This window comes from Salmo trutta, chromosome 23 (genome assembly GCF_901001165.1).
Source record: "Salmo trutta chromosome 23, fSalTru1.1, whole genome shotgun sequence".
In the NCBI taxonomy this organism is placed as follows: Eukaryota; Metazoa; Chordata; class Actinopteri; order Salmoniformes; family Salmonidae; genus Salmo; species Salmo trutta.
In genome coordinates this window covers 4,564,229-4,588,522 of record NC_042979.1, presented here as the reverse complement: position 1 = coordinate 4,588,522, position 24,294 = coordinate 4,564,229, and the positions used below count along the sequence as shown (strand labels likewise).

General features: G+C 44.6%; 1 protein-coding gene across 1 annotated transcript in view; it reads right to left on the bottom strand.

Moving 5' to 3' along the window:
• LOC115159127 (GTP:AMP phosphotransferase AK3, mitochondrial) overlaps positions 1 to 23,242 on the bottom strand; it is a 40,857-nt gene extending 17,615 nt beyond the window's left edge. The window contains exons 1-3 of the mRNA XM_029708564.1: positions 22,853 to 23,242; positions 9,453 to 9,572; positions 1,834 to 2,006 (exon numbers count right to left, since the gene is read on the bottom strand). Of these exons, the coding sequence (XP_029564424.1) occupies positions 1,834 to 2,006; positions 9,453 to 9,572; positions 22,853 to 23,000 (441 nt within the window). The 5' untranslated portion in view covers positions 23,001 to 23,242. The remainder of the gene's footprint in view (positions 1 to 1,833; positions 2,007 to 9,452; positions 9,573 to 22,852) is intronic.
• Positions 23,243 to 24,294: the final 1,052 nt, after the last annotated feature.

Here is a 24,294-nt window from a genome sequence, read left to right as displayed (position 1 = left end):
ACCTGTGGATGAATTTCAAGGCCTACCTTCCAAATCAGTGCCTGTTTGCTTGACATCATGGGAAAATCAAAAGAAATCATCCCAAGACCCAAGACCTCCAAAATAAAATTGTTGATCTCCTCAAGTCTGGTTCATCCTTGGGAGCAATTTCCAAATGCCTAAAGGTACCATGTTCATCTGTACAAACAATAGTACGCAAGTATAAACACCATGGGACCACGCAGCTCAGGAAGGAGACGTGTTCTGTCTCCTAGAGATTAATGTACTTTGGTGCGAAAAGTGCAAATCAATCCCAGAACAACGGCAAAGGACCTTGTGAAGATGCTGGAGGAAACAGGTACAAAAGTATCTATATCCACAGTAAAACGAGTCCTATATCGACATAACCTGAAAGGCCACTCAGCAAGGAAGAAGCCACTACTCAAAAACCACCATAAAAAAAATCCAGACTACGGTTTGCAACTGCACATGGGGACAAAGATTGTACTTTTTGGAGAAATGTCCTCTGATGAAACAAAAATAGAACTGTTTTGGCCATAATGACCATTGTTACGGTTGGAGGAAAAAGGGGGAGGCTTGCAAGCTGAAGAACACCATCCCAACCGTGAAGCAGGGGGGTGGCAGCATCATGTTGTGGGGGTGCTTTGCTGCAGGAGGGACTGGTGCACTTCACAAAATAGATGGCATCATGAGGAAGGACAATTATGTGCATATATTGAAGCAACATCTCAAGACATCAGTCAGAAAGTTAAAGCTTGGTCGCAAATGGGTCTTCCAAATGGACAATGACCCAAGCATACTTCCAAACTTGTGGCAAAATGGCTTAAGGACAACAAAGTCAAGGTATTGGAGGGGCCATCCCAAAGCCCTGACCTCAATCCTATAGAACATTTGTGGGCAGAACTGAAAAAGCAAGGAGGCCTGCAAATCTGACTCAGTTACACCAGCTCTGTCAGGAGGAATGTGCCAAAATTCACCCAACTTATTGTTGGAAGCTTGTGGAATGATACCCAAAACGTTTGACCCAAGTTAAACAATTTAAAGGCAATGCTACCAAATACTAATTGAGTGTATGTAAACTTCTGACCCACTGGGAATGTGATGAAAGAAATAAAAGCTGAAATAAATCATTCTCTACTATTGTTCTGACATTTCACATTCTTAAAATGAAGTGGTGATCCTAACTGACCTAAAACAGGGAATTTTTACTAGGATTAAATGTCAGGAATTGTGAAAAACTGAGTTTAAATGTATTTGGCTAAGGTGTATGTAAACTTCCGACTTCAAATGTATATATTTCGCGTCAGACTCATTAAAGAAAAAATATTTGTCCAGTTCGAGGTGAATATTCGCTGTTCTGATGTCCAGAAGCTATTTTTATGTCATAAGATGGTTGCGTGGTGGATTAGGACAATTAAGAGCTTTTAAAGAGCAGCTGTATATTCATATAAAGCTAGCTAACGACAAGAGCAACTGTGTGTTGGGAGAAATGGAACAAGACATAGCTGCCATATCAGTGTTGTTACTATCCTGTTACATGGTTATTACATGTGTAATATCATTCTAATTACAGTGTGATAAGGCCTGTGTAAAAGGTGGCCATACACATTTAGAGCAGAAGCTTCACTATAACTCAGTAGTATCTACATTTCAGTCATTTAGCAGATGCTCTTATGCCTTGCTCAAGGTCATAACGACAGATTCATCACCTTGTTGGCTCAGGGATTCGAACCAGCGCCCTTTCAGTTGCTGGCCCAATGCTCTAATGGCTAGGCTAGCTGCCACCCTTTATCTTGCTGTCAAATACATCTGTGGCTCATTGACCCAACTTACAGCGATCTTGGGTGGGTTGAAGTCTATGTTGTAGACACGTCCGCTGGGCAGATGGAGCCAGCGAGAAGTCAGTCTCTGTTTGATAGTCTGGTAAGGCACGTCCAGGTTGATGACTGTGTCCACACTGTACACGTTGTCCAGAGACTCTGCCTGAGACACAGTACGGGGGAACCCTGCCAGACAGGAGAGACCCAGTCATAACCTTAGAGATATACACCTAGTGTACAAAACATTAAGGACACCTGCTCTTTCCATGATAGACTAACCAGGTGAATCCAGGTGAAAGCTATAAGCCCTTATTGATGTCACTTGTTAAATCCACTTCAATCAGTGTAGATGACGGGGAGGAGACAGGTTAAAGAAGGATTTTTAAGCCTTGAGACAATTGAGACATGGATTGTGTATATGTGCCATTCAGAGGGTGAATGGGCAAGACAAGAGTTAAGTGCCTTTGAATGGGGTATGGCAGTAGGTTTGTGTCAAGAACTGTAACGCTGCTGGGTTTTTCCACACTCAACAGTTCCCCCTGTGTGTCCAAAAGGGTCCACCACCCAAAGACAACCAGCCAACTTGACACAACTGTGGTAAGCATTGGAGTCAACATGGGCCAGCATCCCTGTGGAATGCTTTTGACACCTTGTAGAGTCCATTCTTCCGACGAATGGAGGCTGTTCTGAGGGCAAAAGGGGGGGTGCAACTGAATATTAGGAAGGTGTCCTTAATGTTTTGTACACTCACTGTATAATACACTAGCGTGGCTGATGTTATAGATCTTCATAGTTCGAAAACCCTGACAGGAAAGGAGGAGAGTCAGGCTCTTTTCCAATACATTTTTCCACAATTCTTTGCATCATCTCTCCTCGCCTCCTTCTTAACCATATAGGGTGAGAAGCTCCAAAGTTCCTTCCCTCTGACCTTTTCGTCCAATGCGTAAGAGAAGGAGATGAGATGGAATCCGAGAAGAAAGGAGGCGAGGAATCATGCAAAGATTAATTGAGAGAAGATAGGTCACCTTATAACAGACTACGACCCTACCAGGAGCCTACCAGGCTTAACTGCTAAGGACCATGCATTTACATGTACCACACAACCAAGCTTAGAGTTCCGTTGGTGAGATGCTTTGTAAAAGGTCAAATCATTCTAACTCTTTATAGTACCCTAAACATGATACATGTATGACTGTACAATTTGTCATCATCTCCCACTTGGACCGCCATTTTGAAATGAAAAACCGCCTTGGGCCAGGCTGAACATAAATTGATCCGATAGTCCATGCCCCTTCATCACATACAATATCAGTTGTCATATTAGTGGCCTAAGGTTTTTAACCCATTGAGAGACATTTTTCTACATAGTGGCTTTTTCCCCACAAAAAGCATACATCTATTCATCTATAAAAACATTACAAAGTTGTAATAAATAGCATGAAAGCAATCAAGATCTGTTCAATGTAGATACATCTAAAGCTTATTCTTACTCATCTGAAGGTTTTTGGAGTGTATGCCTTTTTACCTAAGCCTGTGTTGGTGTAACCTAGTCCCCAGTGTGTGTGTGTGTGTGTGTGTGTGTGTGTGTGTGTGTGTGTGTGTGTGTGTGTGTGTGCACGTACGTGCCTAAAGACCAGTAGCCTAATGAATGCAGGTGCTACATACTTCCTGTTAAAGTGCCTTCAGAAAATATTCACACCCCTTTTTCCACATTACAGTCCAAATTTAAAATGGATTAAATAGAGATTTTTGTCACTGGCCTACACACACAATACCCCATAATGTCAAAGTGGAATTGTTTTTCAAAATTTTTACACATTAATTACAAATGAAAAGCTGAAATGTCTTGGGTCAATAAGTATTCAACACCTTGTTTTGACAAGCCTAAATAATAAAATAAAAATGTGCTTAACAAGTCACATAATAAGTTGCATGGACTCACTCTGTGTGCAATAATAGTCCTTAACATGATTTTTTAATGACTACCTCACCTCTGTACCCCACACATACAATTATCTGTAAGGTCCCTCAGTCGAGCAGTGCATTTCAAACACACATTCAACCACAAAGACCAGGGAGGTTTACCAATGTCTCGCAAAGGACACCTATTGGAAGATGGGTAAAGAAAAATAAAAAAAACAGACATTGAATATCCCTTTGAGAATGGTGAAGTTATTAATTACACTTTGGATGATGTATCCATTTTTAAATCCATTTTGCCAGTTTTACTGTGATGCAAACGTAGCTTGATTGAATCTTGTAGGCTAATATTTTCTTTATCATTATTTCTCTCTCTCATTAGTCCTCTCTAGCCACTTTGAACATGATCCTCCATTGACCCTACCTTCTCACAGGGGAGTGACCGCAACAGGTTGTAACGGTATTGTTTATTGTTGTTCTTAAAATTCTACATTGCGCCAAATTTGCACGCATGTTCATGTGTCACGCCCTGACCGGGTGAACTCAGGTGTTTTGGGTCAGGGTGGTTTATGTTGGGTGGTTTTCCTGTGTTTGTTTTCTGTTTTGCGTTGGAGCCTTGTGTTGGCTCTATTGGGGAGTATTTCTATGTTGGTTTCTGTCTTCCCAATCAGAGACAGCTGTTGCTAGTTGTCTCTGATTGGGATCTCATTTAAGTTCATTTTCCCCCACGCTGTTCGTGGGGAATTGTAGTTTGCACTGTGTTTCGTTTCTCCTGTGAAACTGTCACCATCTGTCGTGTTTATTGTTTTTTCGTGTACATCATGGAGCACGCAACCCGCTGCGTATTGGTCTGACAGTGATTTCGAGATATCTTCCGATGAGGGAGAATACGAGGAACGTGACAGAATTACCCACCAACAACGGACCAAGCAGCAGAGGAAGGAGCAGCACAAGGAGAGGCACCAGGAGAAAAGCTATCTGGAGTCATGGACTTGGGAGGAAATCCTGGATGGGAAAGGACCATGGGCTCAAGCTGGGGAGTATCGCCGCCCGCAGTGGGAGATCGAGGCGGCGAGAGCTGAGAGGCGCTGGTACGAGGCAAGGGAGCTCAACGGACACGGGAGGCAGCCCCACAATTTTTTTGGGGGGGGGCACACGGGGAGATTGGCAGAGTCAGGTGGTAGACCTAAGCCAACTCCCCGTGCTTACCGGAAGCAGCGTGGTACTGGTAGGACACCGTGTTATGCTGTGGAGCGCACGGTGTCCCCAGTGCGCGTTCAAAGCCCGGTGCGCTACATACCAGCCCCCCGCAAGTGCCATGCGAGTGCAGGCATCGAGCCAGGGCGGATGGTGCCAGCTCAGCGCGTCTGGTCTCCAGTGCGCCTCCTCGGTCCAGGTTATCCTGCGCCGGCGTTGCGCACTGTGTCTCCAGAGCGCTGGGAGGGTCCAGTTCGCCCAATGCCTGCTCTCCGCCTGTGCCGGGCCAAAGTGGGCTTTCAGCCTGGAGTGTGGGTAAAGAGTGTCCGTACCAGAACTCCAGTGCTCCCCCACAGCCCGGTTTATCCTGTGCCTCCTCCTCGGACCAGGCCTCCAGTGGGTCTCCCCATCCTGGTCCATCCTGTGCCACCTCCCAGGACCAGGCCTCCAGTGGGTCTCCCCATCCTGGTCCATCCTGTGCCACCTCCCAGGACTAGGCCTCCAGTGGGTCTCCCCATCCTGGTCCGTCCTGTGCCACCTCCCAGGACTAGGCCTCCAGTGGGTCTCAACTGTCCTGAACTGCCAGAGTGGCCAGGGACGCCCGCCAGCCCGGTGAGTCCTGTGCCTACGCCTAGGGCCAGGCCTCTGTCATGTCTCCCCAGCCTGGTGAATCCTGGGTCAGTGCCGTCGGAGCAGCCAGGGTCGCCCGCCAGCCGGGCGCAGCCAGGGTCGCCCGCCAGCCGGGCGCAACCATCGCCGGCCGCCAGCCGGGCGCAACAAGGGTCGCCCGCCAGCCGGGCGCAACCATCGCCGCCCGCCAGCCGGGCGCAACCATCGCCGCCCGCCAGCCGGGCGCAGCCAGGGTCGCCCGCCAGCCGGGCGCAGTCAGGGTCGCCCGCCAGCCGGGCGCAGTCAGCGTCGCCCACCAGACCTTCGGCGCGGCCAGGTGCGCCACCTAAGAGGGCGACGTCAAGGGTGGAGCAGAGGCCACGTCCCGCACCTGAGCCGCCGCCGTAAGAAGGCCCACCCGGACCCTCCCCTTCAGAGTCAGGTTTTGCGGCCGGAGTCCGCACCTTTGGGGGGGGGTACTGTAACGCCCTGGCCATAGAGGGGTTTTTTGTTCTTTATTTTGGTTAGGCCAGGGTGTTACATTGGGTGGGCGTTCTATGTTCCTTTTTCTATGTTTTGGTATTTCTTTGTTTTGGGCCGTGTGTGTGGCTCCCAATCAGGCACAGCTGAAGCTCGTTGCTGCTGATTGGGAGTCACACATAAGGAGCATGTTTTTCCTTTGGGTTTTGTGGGTAATTGTTTCTGTTTGAGTATTTTCCTAACAGGACTGTTTGCTGTCGTTTTGGTCTTTTTGTAGTGTTCTCTTGTTTATTTGAATTAAAATTCTAATGATGAGCACATCCTCTGCTGCACCTTGGTTCCCTCTTACAGACAGCTGTGACAGAATTCCCCACCGAACCAGGACCAAGCAGCGGGAGGAAAAGGAGCGCGAGAGATGGGCTCGCGAGGGAAAGGAGTTCTGGACCTGGGAGGAGATCATGTCGGGGAAAGGACCCTGGCGGACGGACTCCCAGGTCGAGGAGGAAAAGCCAGCCGGTAGACGGAGTCGCAGGCGGCGGTCGAGGAAGCCCGGAAAACAGCCCCAAGAAAATTTTGGGGGGGGGGCTAATGGGGTGGTCCGGTAGGGCAGAGGAAGAGCCCAGACCACTGCTCTCGTGGGGGATGACGGCGGAGGAAGAGACGAGGATGAGGCAGTTGAATGAGGACCTGCAGAGGGAAGATCTGGAGGAGGAGCCCTGGTATGCGGAGTTGCGCGCTGTGTCGCCAGTGCGCCCGCACAGCCCAGTGCGTCCGGTGGACAGACCCAGCACATGCCGTGCTAAGATGGGAATCCAGCCGGGACGAGTGGCTAAACCAGCTCCACGCTACAGGTCACCTATACGTGTTCACAGTCCTGTCTGGCCCGTCCCTGCTCCCCGCACCAAGCCCACGGTGCGTGTCCCCAGTCCTGTCCGGCCCGTTCCTGCTCCCCGCACCAGGTTAGTGGTGCGTGTCCCCAGTCCTGTCCGGCCCGTCCCTGCTCCCCGCACCAGGTTAGTGGTGCGTGTCCCCAGTCCTGTCCGGCCCGTTCCAGCTCCCCGCACCAAGTCAGAGGTGCGTGTTCCCAGTCCTGTCCGGCCCGTTCCTGCTCCCCGCACCAGGTTAGTGGTACGTGTCCCCAGTCCTGTCCGGCCCGTCCCTGCTCCCCGCACCAGGTTAGTGGTGCGTGTCCCCAGTCCTGTCCGGCCCGTCCCTGCTCCCCGCACCAGGTTAGTGGTGCGTGTCCCCAGTCCTGTCCGGCCCGTCCCTGCTCCCCACACCAGGTTAGTGGTGCGTGTCCCCAGTCCTGTCCGGCCCGTCCCTGCTCCCCGCACCAGGTTAGTGGTGCGTGTCCCCAGTCCTGTCCGGCCCGTCCCTGCTCCCCACACCAGGTTAGTGGTGCGTGTCCCCAGTCCTGTCCGGCCCGTCCCTGCTCCCCGCACCAGGTTGGTGGTGCGTGTCCCCAGTCCTGTCCGGCCCGTTCCTGCTCCCCGCACCAAGTCAGTGGTGCGTGTTCCCAGTCCGGCACGGCCCGGGTCCGGTCCACCGGTGCCCAATCCTGTTCCGGGCGACAGCTCCGCTCCAGAGCCTGGGCATGCCTCTCCACAGTGGTCCAGTCCGGGCCAGAGGGGTAGGGCTAAGGGGGAGGCGGGGGGGAGAACACGCCCGGGGCCAGAGCCTCCACCGAGGGTGAGGCGCCCACCCGGATTCCCCCCCCTAATAGACTTAAGTTTGGTGCGCCGGGAGTACGCACCGTTGAGGGGGGGGTACTGTCACGCCCTGACCGGGTGAACTCAGGTGTTTTGGGTCAGGGTGGTTTATGTTGGGTGGTTTTCCTGTGTTTGTTTTCTGTTTTGCGTTGGAGCCTTGTGTTGGCTCTATTGGGGAGTATTTCTATGTTGGTTTCTGTCTTCCCAATCAGAGACAGCTGTTGCTAGTTGTCTCTGATTGGGATCTCATTTAAGTTCATTTTCCCCCACGCTGTTCGTGGGGAATTGTAGTTTGCACTGTGTTTCGTTTCTCCTGTGAAACTGTCACCATCTGTCGTGTTTATTGTTTTTTCGTGTACATCATATTTAAATAAAATGATGTGGAGCACGCAACCCGCTGCGTATTGGTCTGACAGTGATTTCGAGATATCTTCCGATGAGGGAGAATACGAGGAACGTGACATCATGTTTAACATTAATGTTTCTAACTACCAATCAGCAACTGTGCCGTAAATCCAGTTCATTTGCCAAAGAGGCCAGTCTCTTTGGCAAATGACAGGAGTGGCAAGGAGTGGAACATTAGCTAAAAGAACTGTTACCCAGACTTAGTTTGAGAAAATCTAAGGGATTTAAACCACTGTAAATCCACTCCACAGTGGCCTATCAACTTGAAGCTTGTCATCGCTATCATGGATGTGTCACGTCCTGACCATAGTAAGAGGTTATTTTCTATGGTAGAGTAGGTCAGGGCGTGACAGGTTTTTTGTGTGTTTTTCTATGTTTTGTATTTCTATGTTTAAGTTCTAGTTTTTCTATTTCTATGTTGTTGTTTTTTTGGGTTGATCTCCAATTGGAGGCAGCTGGTCCTCGTTGTCTCTAATTGGAGATCATATTTAAGTAGGGGTTTTTCTTCCTGGGTTTTTGTGGGTTATTATACATTTTGAGTAGTGTTTGTTTCTCTCTGCGTCACGGTTTGTTGTTTTGTCATATTCAGTTATTTATGTATTGCAAAGTTTCACTGATTAAATAAAATGTGGAACTACGACCACGCTGCACTTTGGTCCGCTCCTTTCGACAGCCGTGACAGGATGTCCTTAAGATGAACCTCACTGAATTTGGTATTGATATCTCAAAAAACAAGGAATCTATTAACAACTCATTCTTTGCATGTGTAACGCTAATGCTCAAAATCATCTGCAATAATCTTCTCCTCATGAACCATACATCAGATTCACTCCAGATTTTGCATTAAGACTCATTACATCAGTCTTTAATGGTTTACATATTTTTTTGTTTGTTGCTGCACTCAAATATGGCTGCATTGTATCTATAGATGCATGTTACCACATATGCTACTGCTTAAAAATCTTCTTCTCATGAACCATAAGTCAGATTTGGTATATAGACTCAATTAATTAGCCTCTAAGGAATTGGATAATGATTAGTTGCTGCATTCAAAGGTAACCAACCTACAGTACTAGTCAAACTTCACTTGTGTCAACCTTGTGGTATTGAGAGATAAACATGGTAATGCTTTCACATAATAGAGTGCTTGCTTTGTTATCCACCCGATCTTGTGTACTTTCTGTAATCCTGTGAAGCCTGTTCATTGGTGCTCAGAGCTATATTTATTATTATAACCTTTTTCTATATTTCCCCAGTTTTATCCCCTCTATCTGTCGGTGTAATGAGTGTGGTGCAGGTGCTTACTGCTTACCATCCAGCAGCCAGCTGCTCTGGTCTATGTTCCTCATCTCTGTCAGGATGAGACGGGAGATGACGTCATCAGGTACCAGCTGACCCTGGTCAATGCATGACTTCATCAGAAGACCCAGCTCTGCAAGGAGAGGAGACACAGTGGAAGATAACGCTCAGAGCTGTGATCTTTACTATTTAAACATGTGCACATTATGCACTTCATCAGAAGACTCAGCTCTGCCAGGAGAGGAGACATGGAGGAAGTTAAAGCGCAGAGCTGTGATCTTCACTATTTACACATATACACATTATGCACTTCATCAGAAGACCCAGCTCTGCAGGAGTCCGGAGAAGAGACAGAAAACACAAGGATCAGAGCTGTGATCTTTACTATTTATTATCTCAGAAGACCCAATTCTGCAAGGATAAAACAGAAAGCTGTCATGGGCAATGCCACGGTAAAGGAATTGCGATGAGACTCAAGATTTGCCAAACAAAAACCATTGATTTCAAAGTTTAACAAACCATAGTCTAACACAAACACAGTTTCTGGAAGAACTGTGCCGATGCAAGGTTTGGTAACAGAATTTCGGTAAAATCTCCCTTAGTTTTTTTATGTGTGCGGTAACGGAATTTCTTCATGAGTCCCTGATCTGTACTACACAGAAATGCATAATTATGGATATGAATGTCACTCTCTTCATGGTGATGTATTCTAAATAGGTACACAAAGGTAGAAATATGCAATATCCTCCTTTGCATATTTGGGTATAATTCTACACAATGGTTAATATTTTAATGAGCTCTGCCACCAAACAAGACAACATTTTATAATTGTGTAGGTGTTTACTGCTCCAGAGCGAAGGTTCACCTTCCAACAGGACAACGATCCAAAGCACACAGTCAAGACAACGCAGGAGTGGCTTCAGGACAAGTCTCTAAATGTCCTTGAGTGGCCCAGCCAGAGCCCGGACTTGAACCCGATCGAACATCTCTGGAGAGACCTGAAAATAGCTGTGCAGCGACGCTCCCCATCCAACCTGACAGAGCTTGAGAGGATCTGCACAGAAGAGTAGGAGAAGCTCCCCAAATACAGTTGTGCCAAGCTTGTAGCATCATACCCAAGAAGACTCAAGGTTGTAATCGCTGCCAAAGGTGCATCATCAATGTACTGAGTAAAGAGTCTGAATACTTATGTAAATGTGATATCAGTTTTTTTTATATACATTTGCAAAATATAGATATTCATCTGATGGTCACAGATACCTTCAAAAAAAAGATGGGGGCATGGATCAGAAAACCAGTCAGAATCTGGTGTGACCACCATTTTCCTCATGCAACGCGACTCACTTCCTTCACAAAGAGGCTGTTGATTGTGGCCTGTGGAATGTTGTCCCACTCCTCTTCAAAAACTGCAAAGTTGTTGGATATTATGCTGTTGTACACGTCGATCCAGAGCATCCCAAACATGCTCCATGGGTGACATGTCTGGTGAGTATGCAGGCCATGGACATTTTTAGGTTCCAGAAATTGTGTACAGATCTTTGCAACAATGGCACGACAATGGGCCTCAGGATCCCGTCACGGTGCATTCAAATTGCCATAGATTAAATGCAATTGTGTTCATTGTCTGTAGCTTATGCCTGACGATACCATAACCACACCGCCACCATGGGGCACTCTGTTCATAACATTGACATCAGCAAACCTCTCACCCACACGATGCCATACACACTGTCTGCCATCTGCCCTGTACAGTTGAAACCAGGATTCATCCGTGAATAGCATACTTTTCCAGCGGGCCAGTGGCCATCGAAGGGGACCATTTCCCAGAGCTGCATCGTAACTGAAGTCGGTTACGATGCCGAACTACAGTCAGGTCAAGACCCTGGTGAGGATGATAAGCACGCAGATGAGCTACCCTGAAACAATTTCTTACAGTTTGTACTTAAATTCTACGGATGTGCAAACCCACAGTTTCCTCAGTTGTAAGGGTGGCTGGTCTCAGACGATGCCGCAGATGAAGAAGCCTGATGTGGAGGTCCTGGGCTGGCATAGTTACATGTGGTCTGCGGTTGTGAGGCCGGTTGGACGTACTGCCAAATTCTCTAAAACAACGTTGGAGGCGGATTATGGTAGAGAAATGAACATTCAATAGTCTGGGAACAGCTCTGGTGGACATTCCTGCAGTCAGCATGCCAATTGCAAACTCTCTCAAAACTAGAGGCATCTGTGGCATTTAGCTGTGTGACAAAACTGCATCTTATATTTCAGCGCATGAAACATGGGACCAACTCTTTACATGTTCTGCCAAAAGAAGAGACACAGGAACACACACAGCTCAGAGCTGTCATCTTTACTGTGCATTCTCTACTAAGAACATATTCTACCAAATCCTATCTTGTCCAGAATAGAGTTATACATCTTACATAACCTGTACATTAGGACAAAAACATCCTGTATCTTTACCAAGTCGAGAAAAGACAAAATCTCCCCAATTGATTACGATATGTACTGTACTCAAAGAAACTACAGGTAACTGCCCAAATAAAGGAAACGCCAACATAAAGTGTCTCAATAGGGTGCACCAGAACAGCTTCAATTCGCCTTGGCATAGACTCTACAAGTGTCTGGAACTCTATTGAAGGGATGCGACACTATGCTTCCATGAGAAATTCCATAATTTGGTCTTTTGTTGATGGTGGTGGTAAACCTTGTCTCAGGCACCGCTCCAGAATCTCCCATAAGTGTTCAATTGGGTTGGGTTCTGGTGACTGAGACACACACTTTAAACCCCCTATGCTCCTTTGAGACCCCTTTTTCAAAGTCACTGAAATCTTCTAGCCATGGTAAGTCACTGAGATCTCTTATTCTAGCCATGGTAGCCAAAATAATGGGCAACTGGGCATTTTTAAACCTGACCCTTAGCATGGGATGCTTAATTAACTCAGGAACCACACCTGTGTGGAAGCACCTGCTTTCAATATACTTTCTATCCCTCATTTACTCAAGTGTTTCCTTTATTTTGGCAGTTACCTATATATTTCTAATAGGATTAGAAAAACTTGAGTAGATCCTTTCCTATTTAGGCCGGAATACATTTCCCCCTCGGCCTTTCACTTAATTGGTCTTTGTCTAACAGCAGAAAGGAATTTCCTGACAGTCAGGGCAGGGGGTAGGGCAGGGGGTTGTGCAGGGCCATAGACGGTGCAGCAGGACCCATATGCATGCTAATATAGCCTACTGTGGATCTCATCTCAGTCTAGAGCAGAGAGGCTGCACACTCCACACTGAAGATATGTGTTTTGGATATACAGGAATGCATTCTGTGAACTATTGGCCTTCTTTGAGGACTTGGCACATGGCTTGCTGTGCTTGTGTGTACTTACAAAATGTACAATTTAACTGCTAACTAGATCACAGATTTATGGAAGATGGTATGGGCAATAAAACGGAGTCTTTTCGTCCTGCTTTCACTTGGGTGTTCTGAAATAAAACTCTATTGCCTTTTATGTCCTTCATATCATTCCAGTGTGATACAAAGGTGCTAGGGAGAGTGCGAATGAAGTCCTTGAAGTCAGTTGTCCCCTATAGGCTACTCTTCAGTTTATGATGTCCTCATATCTGATGGGACTTCAGCCAAGGTAAGAGCTGGAGCAATGTGATAGCATGTTGCGGTTACATACAGAACTACCTTGAACTTCACTGTAGAAAGCTCAGGTACCAGCTTGTTTATATATCAGGTTACCTGTGCACAGGTTTACATTAGCTGTAGGTCTATGTGAAATACAGGTGTGTCTAATTGTTTCAAACTAAAGCGGTTCTTTGTCACAATGACTCTTCTTTCCACGTAATGATATGTGATGGGGGTCTTGTCACTCCTCTTCAGGTTCGACCTAACTGCAGTAAGATACCAGTATGATTGTGGAACTGGACTGAACTGTTTCTCTTATCATAGTCTGACCAGAAACACACTATTGGCTACTGTAGGGGGGAGTATTTTATTTGCAAGGTGTTGGTCTATTGTTATCTCTGTAATAGTTGTCAAGAGCAACTTCAACAAAACAACAAGTAGTTAGACAGGAAATCCAGGGGTTTAGGCCAGGGGTCATTAGAAAAACTTTGGTGAACTTTTTTGAACTCTTGACCTGCATCTTTCTCCCCAGGGGTCAGTTGATCAGCAACCACCACACCATAATAGAAGGAGTGTGAGAAATCAGAGATTTTTTCAGGACTTTCATTTCATGCTTCATTGCATCATCTTGTGGATAACAGTTTCTTTATTTTTTCTCTTTCTCTGTATGTTGCATTTTGTGCTTTCATAGAAAATAACTTGATCGCATCACTATTAAAGTGGCAGACGCCACATTCATTTTTAGACTTATAAATGTATGATATATACCCAATATTCTTGAAGAATATAACTTAGCTATTGAAGCATTTCTTAGTTCAACTGCCATCCCCAGGGCTCTAAATTAAAAAAAATATTGGTAGCACTGGTGCTCCCAAATTAAAAAAAGTTAGGAGCACAACATAAAATCTAGGAGCACCAGAAGATATAGATTTTTTTCATTGATTGAGATATAGCATATTGGGCCTATATAAAGGTACTATTGAAGCACATGTTGTGCTCATAGATATTAAAACCAGTAGATAGTGATAGGTGGATGACATCCGCTCTATTCCGATGGAAAACTCTCGATCGCACATGAAGCCGGAAGTATTTGAATAAGAAGCTGAATGGGGCTGAATGGCACAAAAAAATGCTAAAGATCATGGTGAAAGTGGCCGTAACTAGCAAAGGATCATGGTCGATGTAGTCGTTTTCATCCTGCCTGAGAGAGTCAATCAGGAGCCTCCTCCTAGCCTGCTGGCCCCTGATTGGTATGTGTCAGCACGTGGTCCTGTGTGACAACAAATGTAGTAGTCAGATTAGATCACTATTTAATTAAATATCTAGATTTGTAGAAAACTTTTAAATAATTCATCGTTGGATTCAAACCTGATCATAACAAACTAATTTGAGAGCCCAAAACAGAATTTCGAGGGCAGACCAGGGCTTTTGGCACCACTAGGTCGCAGTTGCCGATCAGCAGAGCTCATGACTTGGGGCCCTGGTTGTGCTCTAGAAACTAATACTTAAACCTGTAAATACATTTGTTTATTATAAAAAGCTAAAATGTTGATACAAAAACCTGTAATTACAATTACAAAGTAATTTGTGGAATATTAGGTGGTTTCTACATTGTGTAAAAGCACTACCTGAGATGCATTACACTGAAAATTCTACACTGTCTCAAATGTGTGAGTGAAGACATGCAAAGGATAAGTCATTCATTGCTATGATTATTGATCTTCTAAAGAAGCTATCCCTTTTCCTTTCTTTCTGTGCTCCCAAAGGTTTAGATAGAGAGCTAATGAAGTAAAATGACTGAACAAGGTGTAAACAAATGTCTGGTTTTGGAACGACCTGTGACATGGTTTACGAACATGGCCTAAAAACAAACTTGTTGGTCCAGCAGCCACTGTGGCAGGTAGATGAAACAATTTGCCAGCCACTCACAATTCTTACCAGCCAAAACATTTATTTCGTTTTTCCAGGTTCCTGATTTCCCCTAGTGTTTTTCAGGTTTTCACACTCAAAATCTCACTTTTTTTTTTTAAATAGAAAAACAACTACATTTGAAGTTCTAAGTCCACAACCATGCTTAAACCACATCAAGAGTCTGGAAGAAAAAAAATATATATATTTTCATTTGCACACCTCAATAGACTGGTGTTTGGCTGGCGGTGTTTCTGTACTGCATGCGCAATAGCATAGATTACAAAACAAAAGACCACCTGATTAATACAAATCATCATGATATCATATTCTGTCAGGTAAGCCTACTTTGCAGTTAACATTTCATTTGGAAAGTTTTATGGGAAAGCCTTTAGAAATGACTGTTTTGGCATCGCTAACTGGCGACACAAAGTGGTAGACACAGGCATTCCCATACCATTAAGTATTCCGAAAGTTGCAAGTAACACAAATCATTCTTTAATATTCTTTACATGTAGTATTTGGGTTGAACAAATTTGCACTCACTTTTTTTCTCTTGGCACAACTGCACAGGAGCACAACATAACATTATCTCACAACATTATCATCTGGGTGATTTTTTTCCCTCTGGTTGCACTGCTGCTCCCAAAATAACATGTCAGGTCACACGGCAAAATATCTAGGAGCATATGGCCAAACTTTAGGGTCCTGGTCGTACCCCATCAGAACACAAAATATAGGATTGTTTTACTCCAATGTTTGTAAACAAAGTAAATGTAAACATTATAGCCTCAAAACATGGCTTAAGCTATAATAGATGGTCAGTCCTTGCATCCATACAGGGCTGGCCCCTAGCTATAAGTGACATAAGTGTCTCCTGAACCCTCCTGTCTCAGCCTCCAGTATATATGCTGCAATAGTTTGTGTCGGGGGGCTAGGGTCAGTCTGTTATATCTGGAGTACTTCTCCTGTCTTATCCGGTGTCCTGTATGAATTTAAGTATGCTCCCTCTAATTCTCTCTCTCCCTCCCCTCTCGGAGGACCTGACCCCCGGGACCATGCCTCAGTACTACCTGGCCTGATGACTCCTTGCTGTACCCAGTCCACCTGGTCGTGCTGCTGCTCCCCTTTCAACTGTTCTGCCTGCGGCTATGGAACCCTGACCTGTTCACCGGACATGCTACTTGTCCCAGACCTGCTGTTTTTGACTCTCTCTCTCTCTCTCTGTACCGCACCTGCTGTCTCTAACTGAATGCTCAGCTATGAAAAGCCAATTGACATTGGCTCCTGAGGTGTTGACCTGTTGCACCCTCTACAACCACTGTGATTATTATTATTTGACCCTGCTGGTCATCTATGAACATTTGAACATCTTGGCCATGTACTGTTATAATCTCCACCCGGCACAGCCAGAAGAGGACTGGCCACCCCTCAAAGCCTGATTCCTCTCCAAGTTTCTTCCTAGGTTCCTGCCCTTCTAGGGAGTTTTTCCTAGTGCTTCTACATCTGCATTGCTTGCTGTTTGGGGTTTTAGGCTGGGTTTCTGTATAGCACTTTGTGACATCTGCTGATGTAAAAAGGGCTATATAAATACATTTGATTGATTGATAAGCGGTTGCTTAGGGCCCCTGGGCACTAGGGTGCCCCCGACCATTTATCTATATTAGGGTCTTTCTATAAAAGAGGGTAACAGTGAGGATTTCCTACATTGGACAACTTGTTACAACGGTTGTTAAGTCATTAATTATAATCTGCCATTTTGTTTGTCATTACATTAAGATAGTGTTGATAATAGCCAATGGGGTCAGTGCCGTTTAAGATGAGGACAATAATTTTTTTTCCCATGAGCATGGCCTTATTTCTATTACAGCATATTGCATAACTGTCATTCATATTCCATTCACCCAGTTCAATGTAACAGTGATAGGTTTAGGCTACTAAATTATACTTTCCCTATACCCATGAGCTTGCTACAACCTAGCCTATGAATGAAAGTTTACAACGTAGGTGACACAGTTCAAAAAATGTTTTTGAGGCGACAGAGACGTGGACAGAGTGACACATTCAATACCATCTTGCATACTCTTGCCTGCATCTAGCTGATATAGGGTGTAATCATTAGTCTGTTGCAAACAAGAATTTCTATTGGACAAATTCACGTATGTTTATCATGCTTTGTTCTGTTTGCTACCATTAAAGAAACGTTTTTTTTTTTTAACATAATCGGCAGAATGAATACACCGCTGATCACGAAAAAACACAGTTCACTTTCATAGCAGCCAAGTTGTATTCCTTCTCGCAGCTATGCACTCTCCTCCTCTCACCTTTTCCCTTCGCTTGTTGACTTCAATGCACAACACAGCTGTATGTGACCAGGCAAAAAAAAAAAAAAAAAAAAAAAAAAAAATATTCCAAGCCAAAACATATAACCGCTACACACAGCCTATACACCATTGTCACCATATTAGCTAAAGTAACGTCATAGTTATCATAGCTAATAGAACTAACACTTTAGTAAACCCACTTCAATCATGCAGTATCGTTACAGTGTACAGTCAGTAAGCAGTTTAGTACTTACACCGGCGGTTAAATTATACATTGAACTTGAACCCTGTAAGAATCCTGGATCTAGCTGCCAGACAGTTTTTTGTATAGAGATCTCAGAAATGCAGTGTAACTACGTAACATTTGTCTCCTGATGTTATGGGGTGAAAACAGATTTCATGGGCACACAAATCCAAAATAATTTATGCATTGCAAAATTGAATGCTTCTAACTGAAAGAGTCACCTTACCTTGATACTTAAAACCTAAATCGATAGTGTCATGAACATGGTTCTTCAATAATGCATAATACTTGCTGGTGTCCAGCTGATTAGCTACGCCATGATATTTTCACACATCTGATCCGGGAAGAAATTTGCCAAATGACAGTCAAGTGATGAACAGCTTTGGTGATAGCTAATGCAATGCAACAACAGCCCAAGTGCTGGAAAAAAGGTGTTGTTTTTGTGCCTCGGATTGGACAGTCTACCATGCGCAATTGTGTAGGAAAGATTATTGTGCAACACCCAATGCTATTCCTATTAATTATTCTGGATATGAGAAATTACAGCCTAGTGGGCTTCTTCATAATATGATTTGGTAATGAAATAACATGACAAATACATTTTGGTTGTCCATGTTACACCTGCAATTTTAAACAATACAAGGGGCTTCAAGTAACCTACTTGAACTTGGAGCTCAGAAATACAAGCACTGGAATAGGCGTACCTTGAAATCAGACATTTCCTCAATCTGGTGCTTGAAAAGTTATTGTAATTATTGTAGCCAATGTATAAATTCTCCTGCTCCCATAAAATAATCTGTGGTTTCATTTTTTATCCATTTTTGTAAGATATTTGTCCACTTTCGTTTGTGTCCCGACACGTCAATTGAAGGGTTCTTTTAATCATTCTATTAAAAAAAATAACCAGTTTTTTGGCCACTTTCTCATCATAAAAACAGCAATGGTGAGAGTCAAACGGTGAGATTAATGCTACGACTATTCATGGTTTGTGTGTGCCTGAGTTGGCCACAAAGGCTACAACATTTTTTTTTAAATAGTCGGCATGCATACAATCTATTTAGTCAGGTAAAACAATGTCCACATTATTTGTTTCAAACCATTTTCAAATGTTGATCCTAATGTCACACATCGGCCCAATTATTTATAGAAAGACCCATGTACAGTGCCTTCAGAAAGTATTCACTCCCCTTGACTTTCTCCACATTGTTGTGTTACAAAGTGGGATTAAAATTGATTTAATTGTAATTTGTCAACAATTTACACAAAACAATCGAATGTGAAAGAAAATGTTTAACATTCAGAAAAAATAAATATAAAACACTAATATATCTTCATTAGAAAAGTACTCAAACCTCTGAGTCAATACATGTTAGAATCCCCTTTGGCAGCAATTACAGATGTGAGTGTGACTTGGTCAAATCAAATGTTATTGTTCATATACACATGGCTAGCAGATGTTATTGCGAGTGCAGTGAAATGCTCATGCTTCTAGATCTGACAGTGCAGCAATATCTAACAGGTAATATCTAACAATTCCACAGCAAAACAATACACAATCTAGTAAAAGAATGGGATAAGAATATAAAATATACGGATGAGCAGTGACAGAGCGTAGGATACAGTATACACATATGAGATAAGTAATGCGAGATAAGTGGCATTACTAAAGTGGCCAATGATATCAAGTCTGTAAGTAGGCAGCCGCCTCTGTGCTAGTGATGGCTGTTTAACAATGATGGCCTTGAGATAGAAGCCGTTTTTCATTCTCTGTCCCAGCTTTGATGCACCTGTACTGACCTGGCCTTCTGGATGGAAGCGGGGTGAACAGGCAGTGGCGGTTATTGTCCTGGATCTTTTTGGCCTTCCTGTGACGGCGAGTGTTGTAGGTGTCCTGGAGCGCAGGTAATTTGCCCCGTGATGCGTTGTGCAGACCGCACCACCCTCTGGAGAGCCCTGCGGTTGTGGGCAGTGCAGTTGCCATACCAGGCGGTGATACAGCCCGACAAGATGCTCTCGATTGTGCACCTGTAAATGTTAGTGAGGGTTTTCGGTGACATGCCAACTTGAAGGCGCTGTTGCACCTTCACCACAATGTCTGTGTGCGTGGACCATTTCAGTTTGTCGGTGGTATGTACACCGAGGAACTTAAAAATAATAACTTTCCACCTTCTCCACTGCTGTCCCGTTGATGTGGATAGGGGGCGCATCTCTTGTTTTCCTGACCTTGAGTCAGAGGTTATTTTCCATGACACCACACTCCGAGGGCCCTCACCCCCACCCTGTAGGCTGTCTCGTCATTGTTGGTAATCAAGCCTACCACTGTTGCATCGTCCGCAAAGATGGAGTTGGAGGCATGCATGGCCACACAGTCGTGGGTGAACAGGGAGTACAGGAGGGGGCTGAGAACGCACCCTTGTGGGGTCCCAGTGTTGAGGATCAGCAGAGTGGAGAGGTTGTTTCCCCATCTTCACCACCTGGGGGCGGCATGTCAGGAAGTCCAGGACCCAGTTGCACAGGGCAGGGTCAAGACCCAGGGACTCAAGCTTAAATTTGTATTTTATTTAACTAGGCAAGTCAGCTAAAAACTAATTCTTACTTACGACGCTGGGACAATTGTGCACCGCCCTATTGGATGATGAGTTGAGGTGTTGAATGCTGAGCTGTAGTCAATGAACAGTATGCTTACATAGGCATTCCTCTTGTCCAGATGGGATAGGGCAGTGTGATGGCGATTGCATCATCTGTGGACCTATTGGGGCCGTAAGTAAATTGAGGGTGACAGGTAGGGTGGAGGTGATATGGTCCTTGACTAGTCTCTCAAAGCACTTCATGATGACAGAAGTGAGTGCCACGGGGCACTAGTCATTTAGCTGCGAGGGTTAACACGTTTAAATGTTTTACTCACGGCAACGGAGAAGGAGAGCTCACAGTCTTTGGTAGTGGGCCGCATCGGTGGCATTGTATTGTCTTCAAAGCACGCAAAGAAGTTGTTTAATTTGTCTGGAAGTTGTGAGGTTGGATCCAGGTGCAGAGAAGAGACCAGACAAGGAATCAGTGGTTAAGGATAAACATAATACTTTACTGAGAAACAGTCGCCACAGGATCACAGTACACTTGAAAAACAACAAACACTCAGTCTCAAAAACTGACTCAGGATACGACCGCACATGGTAAACAATTCATGCTTCTGCCAAGGACAACAGAAAACACACCTCTTTTAACAGGGAAATCATCATGAGTAAATAGGACACACCTGAGTGTCGTTAATGTCTCTAGGACGGTCTCTGCCGCCCTCTGGTGGAACCATGTCAGTGAGTCTTTCTGGGTAAGTCTCTAAGAGCTTTCCACACCTGTATTGTGCAACATTTGCCCATTATTCTTTCCAAAATCATTCAATCTCTGTCAAATTGGTTGCTGATCATTCTAGACAAATATTTTCAGGTTTTGCCATAGATTCTCAAGTTGATTTATGTCAGAACTGTAACTAGGCCACTCAGGAACATTCAATGACGTCTTGGTAAGCAACTCCAGTGTATATTTGTGTCACACCCTCATCTGTTTCACATGTCTTTGTAATTGTCTCCACCCCCCTCCAGGTGTCACCCATCTTCCCCATTATCCCATGTGTATTTATACCGGTGTTCTCTGTTTGTCTGTTGGCAGGTCGTCTTGTTTGTCAAGTCAACCAGCAGTTTTTGTATCAGCGCCTGCTTTCCCAAAGTCTCTCTTTTCTGGTCCTCCTGGTTTTGACCCTGAGCCCGCCCGCCTGACCCCTCTGCCTGACCCTGCCTGCCGTCCTGTACCTTTGCCCAGTTTCTGGATTACTGACCTCTGCCTGACCTGAGCCTGCCTGCCGTCCTGTACCTTTGCCCCTGTTTCTGTAATAAACATTGTTACTTCGACACGGTCTACACCCTGGTCTTATCCTGAAAATTTGGCCTTGTGTTTTAGGTTTTGTCCTGCTGAAAGGTTCATTTGTATTCCAGTGTCTGTTGGAAAGCAGACTGAACCAGCTTTTAGTATAGGATTTTGCCTGTGATTAGCTCTATTCCGTTTCTTTTTATCATAAATACCTCCCTAGTGATAAGCATACCCATAACATGATGCAGCCATACCCATGTCAGCTTTTTTTTCTCCTACGCATCTACCAATAGGTGCCCTTCTTTGCTAGGCATTGGAAAACCTCCCTGGTCTTTGTGGTTGAATCTGTGTTCAATGCTCGACTGAGGGACCTTACAGATAATTGTATGTGTGGGGTACAGAGATGAGGCAGTCATTCAAAAATCCTGTTAAACACTACTATTGCACACAGAGCAACTTATTATGTGACTTGTTAAGCAAATTTGTACTCCTGAACTTATTTAGGCTTGCCATAACAAAGGGTTTAATACTTGTCTCAAGACATTTCAGCTTTTCGTTTTTTATTAATTCATAAAAAATGATGGGCTATTGTGAACTTATTTAGGCTTGCCTTAAAGGGGTTGGATACTTATTGTCTCAAGACATTTCAGGTTTTCATTTTTAATTAATTGAAATTTCAAAAGACATAATTCACTTTGACATTTTGGCATTAATTTTTTACATTATATGGTATATATTATGGGGTATATACTGTATCTGTATATTATGGGGTATTGCCAGTGACAAAAAGGGGCACGTGCCCAGGGCCTGACCTCCAGGGGGCCCCCATTGATTGTCACCACTCAGATCATATTAACATGGCATAAATCATGGCAAAATGTGTAGAATTTCAGAAAAATTGCTTTAAACGGCTCAAATGTATCTCCACCCCATGCTAAAATGCAGAAAACTCCAACATTTTCTCAACCCCCATGTCAAAATGTGTAGAATTGAAGGAAATTTACTTTAAAACAAAAAATATATATATTCGCCTTATGGCCCCCAAAAGGCTAGTGCCGGCCCTGCATCGATGGCTCTTGGTTAAATTTCTCCAGCCCCAATCCCTCAGCTTTTTACTGAAACGGGCGATAAAACGCGTTACAGTTTCTACTGTTGCTTGCGGCTTTAAACCATACATTCATATTCATTTTGATTTATGATTTGGGTTATTGAAAGTAACCCTAATTAATAGCCAATCACACAAACGTAAGAACATGATAGCACCATCTATCCTTTCTAATGTGACAACTGCTGCGGTCATGCATGAGAAAGACACAAGCAATTTGGAACATTCTGACTACGTCGAGGAAACTGCATTATAATGCATTACTTCAAAATCAGCCATAGCAGCCATTTCCGTTATCTGTGTAGGTGGGTTGGTTTAGAACTGCACCCTGATCTAATCTTACCTGTTTTGGCTTTAATGTTGGCCCTCAAAAGGTCCCCACTTGAAAGGTGCATTAATCCGAAACTTTTTACTATGCGCCCCGACACAGTGCCTTTCCCCGAGCCCGGAGGTCCCATGATAACCGCCCGGAATATCCTTTGTAGAAGCATTTTCCAATGTTGTTGTTAAGGTTGTAACCACCACGTAAAGAAAAGTATTGTCCTAACCATGAAACAGTTATTTGTGCATTTACACAAGGAAACTTCCGTTCAAGCGGCCTTGGATGTCTAAGTCTATATCCACTGTGCGCAGTCGTGCAATCGCCTACTGTGGGCGTCTCCTGTTACAGTCTTAGCTTGTCCCTTCAAATGATCCTTTTTTCCCCTGAAAACCTTGACGCGGATAGAGGAGGAGGTAGTTCCTAATGAGAAAACAGCTTCGGCTGGCTGCATGGCTCGCTGCGCTGCACCGAGGGCACATGAGGACGCTTAAATCCACACATCACATCCATCAAGACCCACGATGCATAATATGAATGGCGATTAACAATAATAAATATAAACCAATGACCGTGATATAAACCCTGGATTCATAGCCGCAGAAAGGAAGGGTGCTGAGGGTGCTGCAGCAACCACTGATAAATCAAATCAAATATATATTTATTAAAGATAAAGTGATTTTATTTTATAAAAATTAAGAAAAAAATCTGCAAAGTTAGTGCACTAGGCCTTTATTACTCCTGCATTAGCAGAGGCAAATACTCATCAGACAAAAATGTTCTGCAGCAGTGCAGTTAAAGATAAAGAAAAAATATTTAATAGAAATGCGGAATAGGCCTAAATACACAGTGAATGGCGATTAACAATAACGAGTAAAAATAACATGGCTATATACAGGGAGTACCAGTACAGAGTCGATGTGCAGGGGTACGAGGTAATTGAGGTAGCTATGTACATATAGGTAGGGGTAGACAACAGTGACTAGACAACATGACAGATAATAGACAGTAGCAGCAGCGTATGTGGTGAGTGTGAAAGTGTGTGTGTGTGTCTGTGTGTGTGAACGTGTGTGTAGCATCAGTATGCATGTGTGCACTTATGTGTGTGTGGGTGTATGTAGTATGTGTGTGTTGGGGTGTCAGTGTAAGTATGTGGGAGTGTGTGGATAGAGTTCAGTGTGTGTGCATAGTCAGTACAAGCGAGTTAGTGCAAAAAAGGGTCAATGCAGGTAGTCCGGGTAACCATTTCATTAGCTATTTAGCGGTCTTAATTAGCAGTCTTATGCCCTGGGGGGGTAGAAGATGTTCAGGGTCCTGTTGGTTCCAGACTTAGTGTACTGTTACCGCTTGCCGTGCGGTAGCAGAGAGAACAGTCTATGGCTTGGGTGGATGGAGTCTTTTACATTTTTTGGGGGCCTTTCTCTGACACCAGGGAGCTCGACCCGCATAGATGGAAAGAGAGCCTT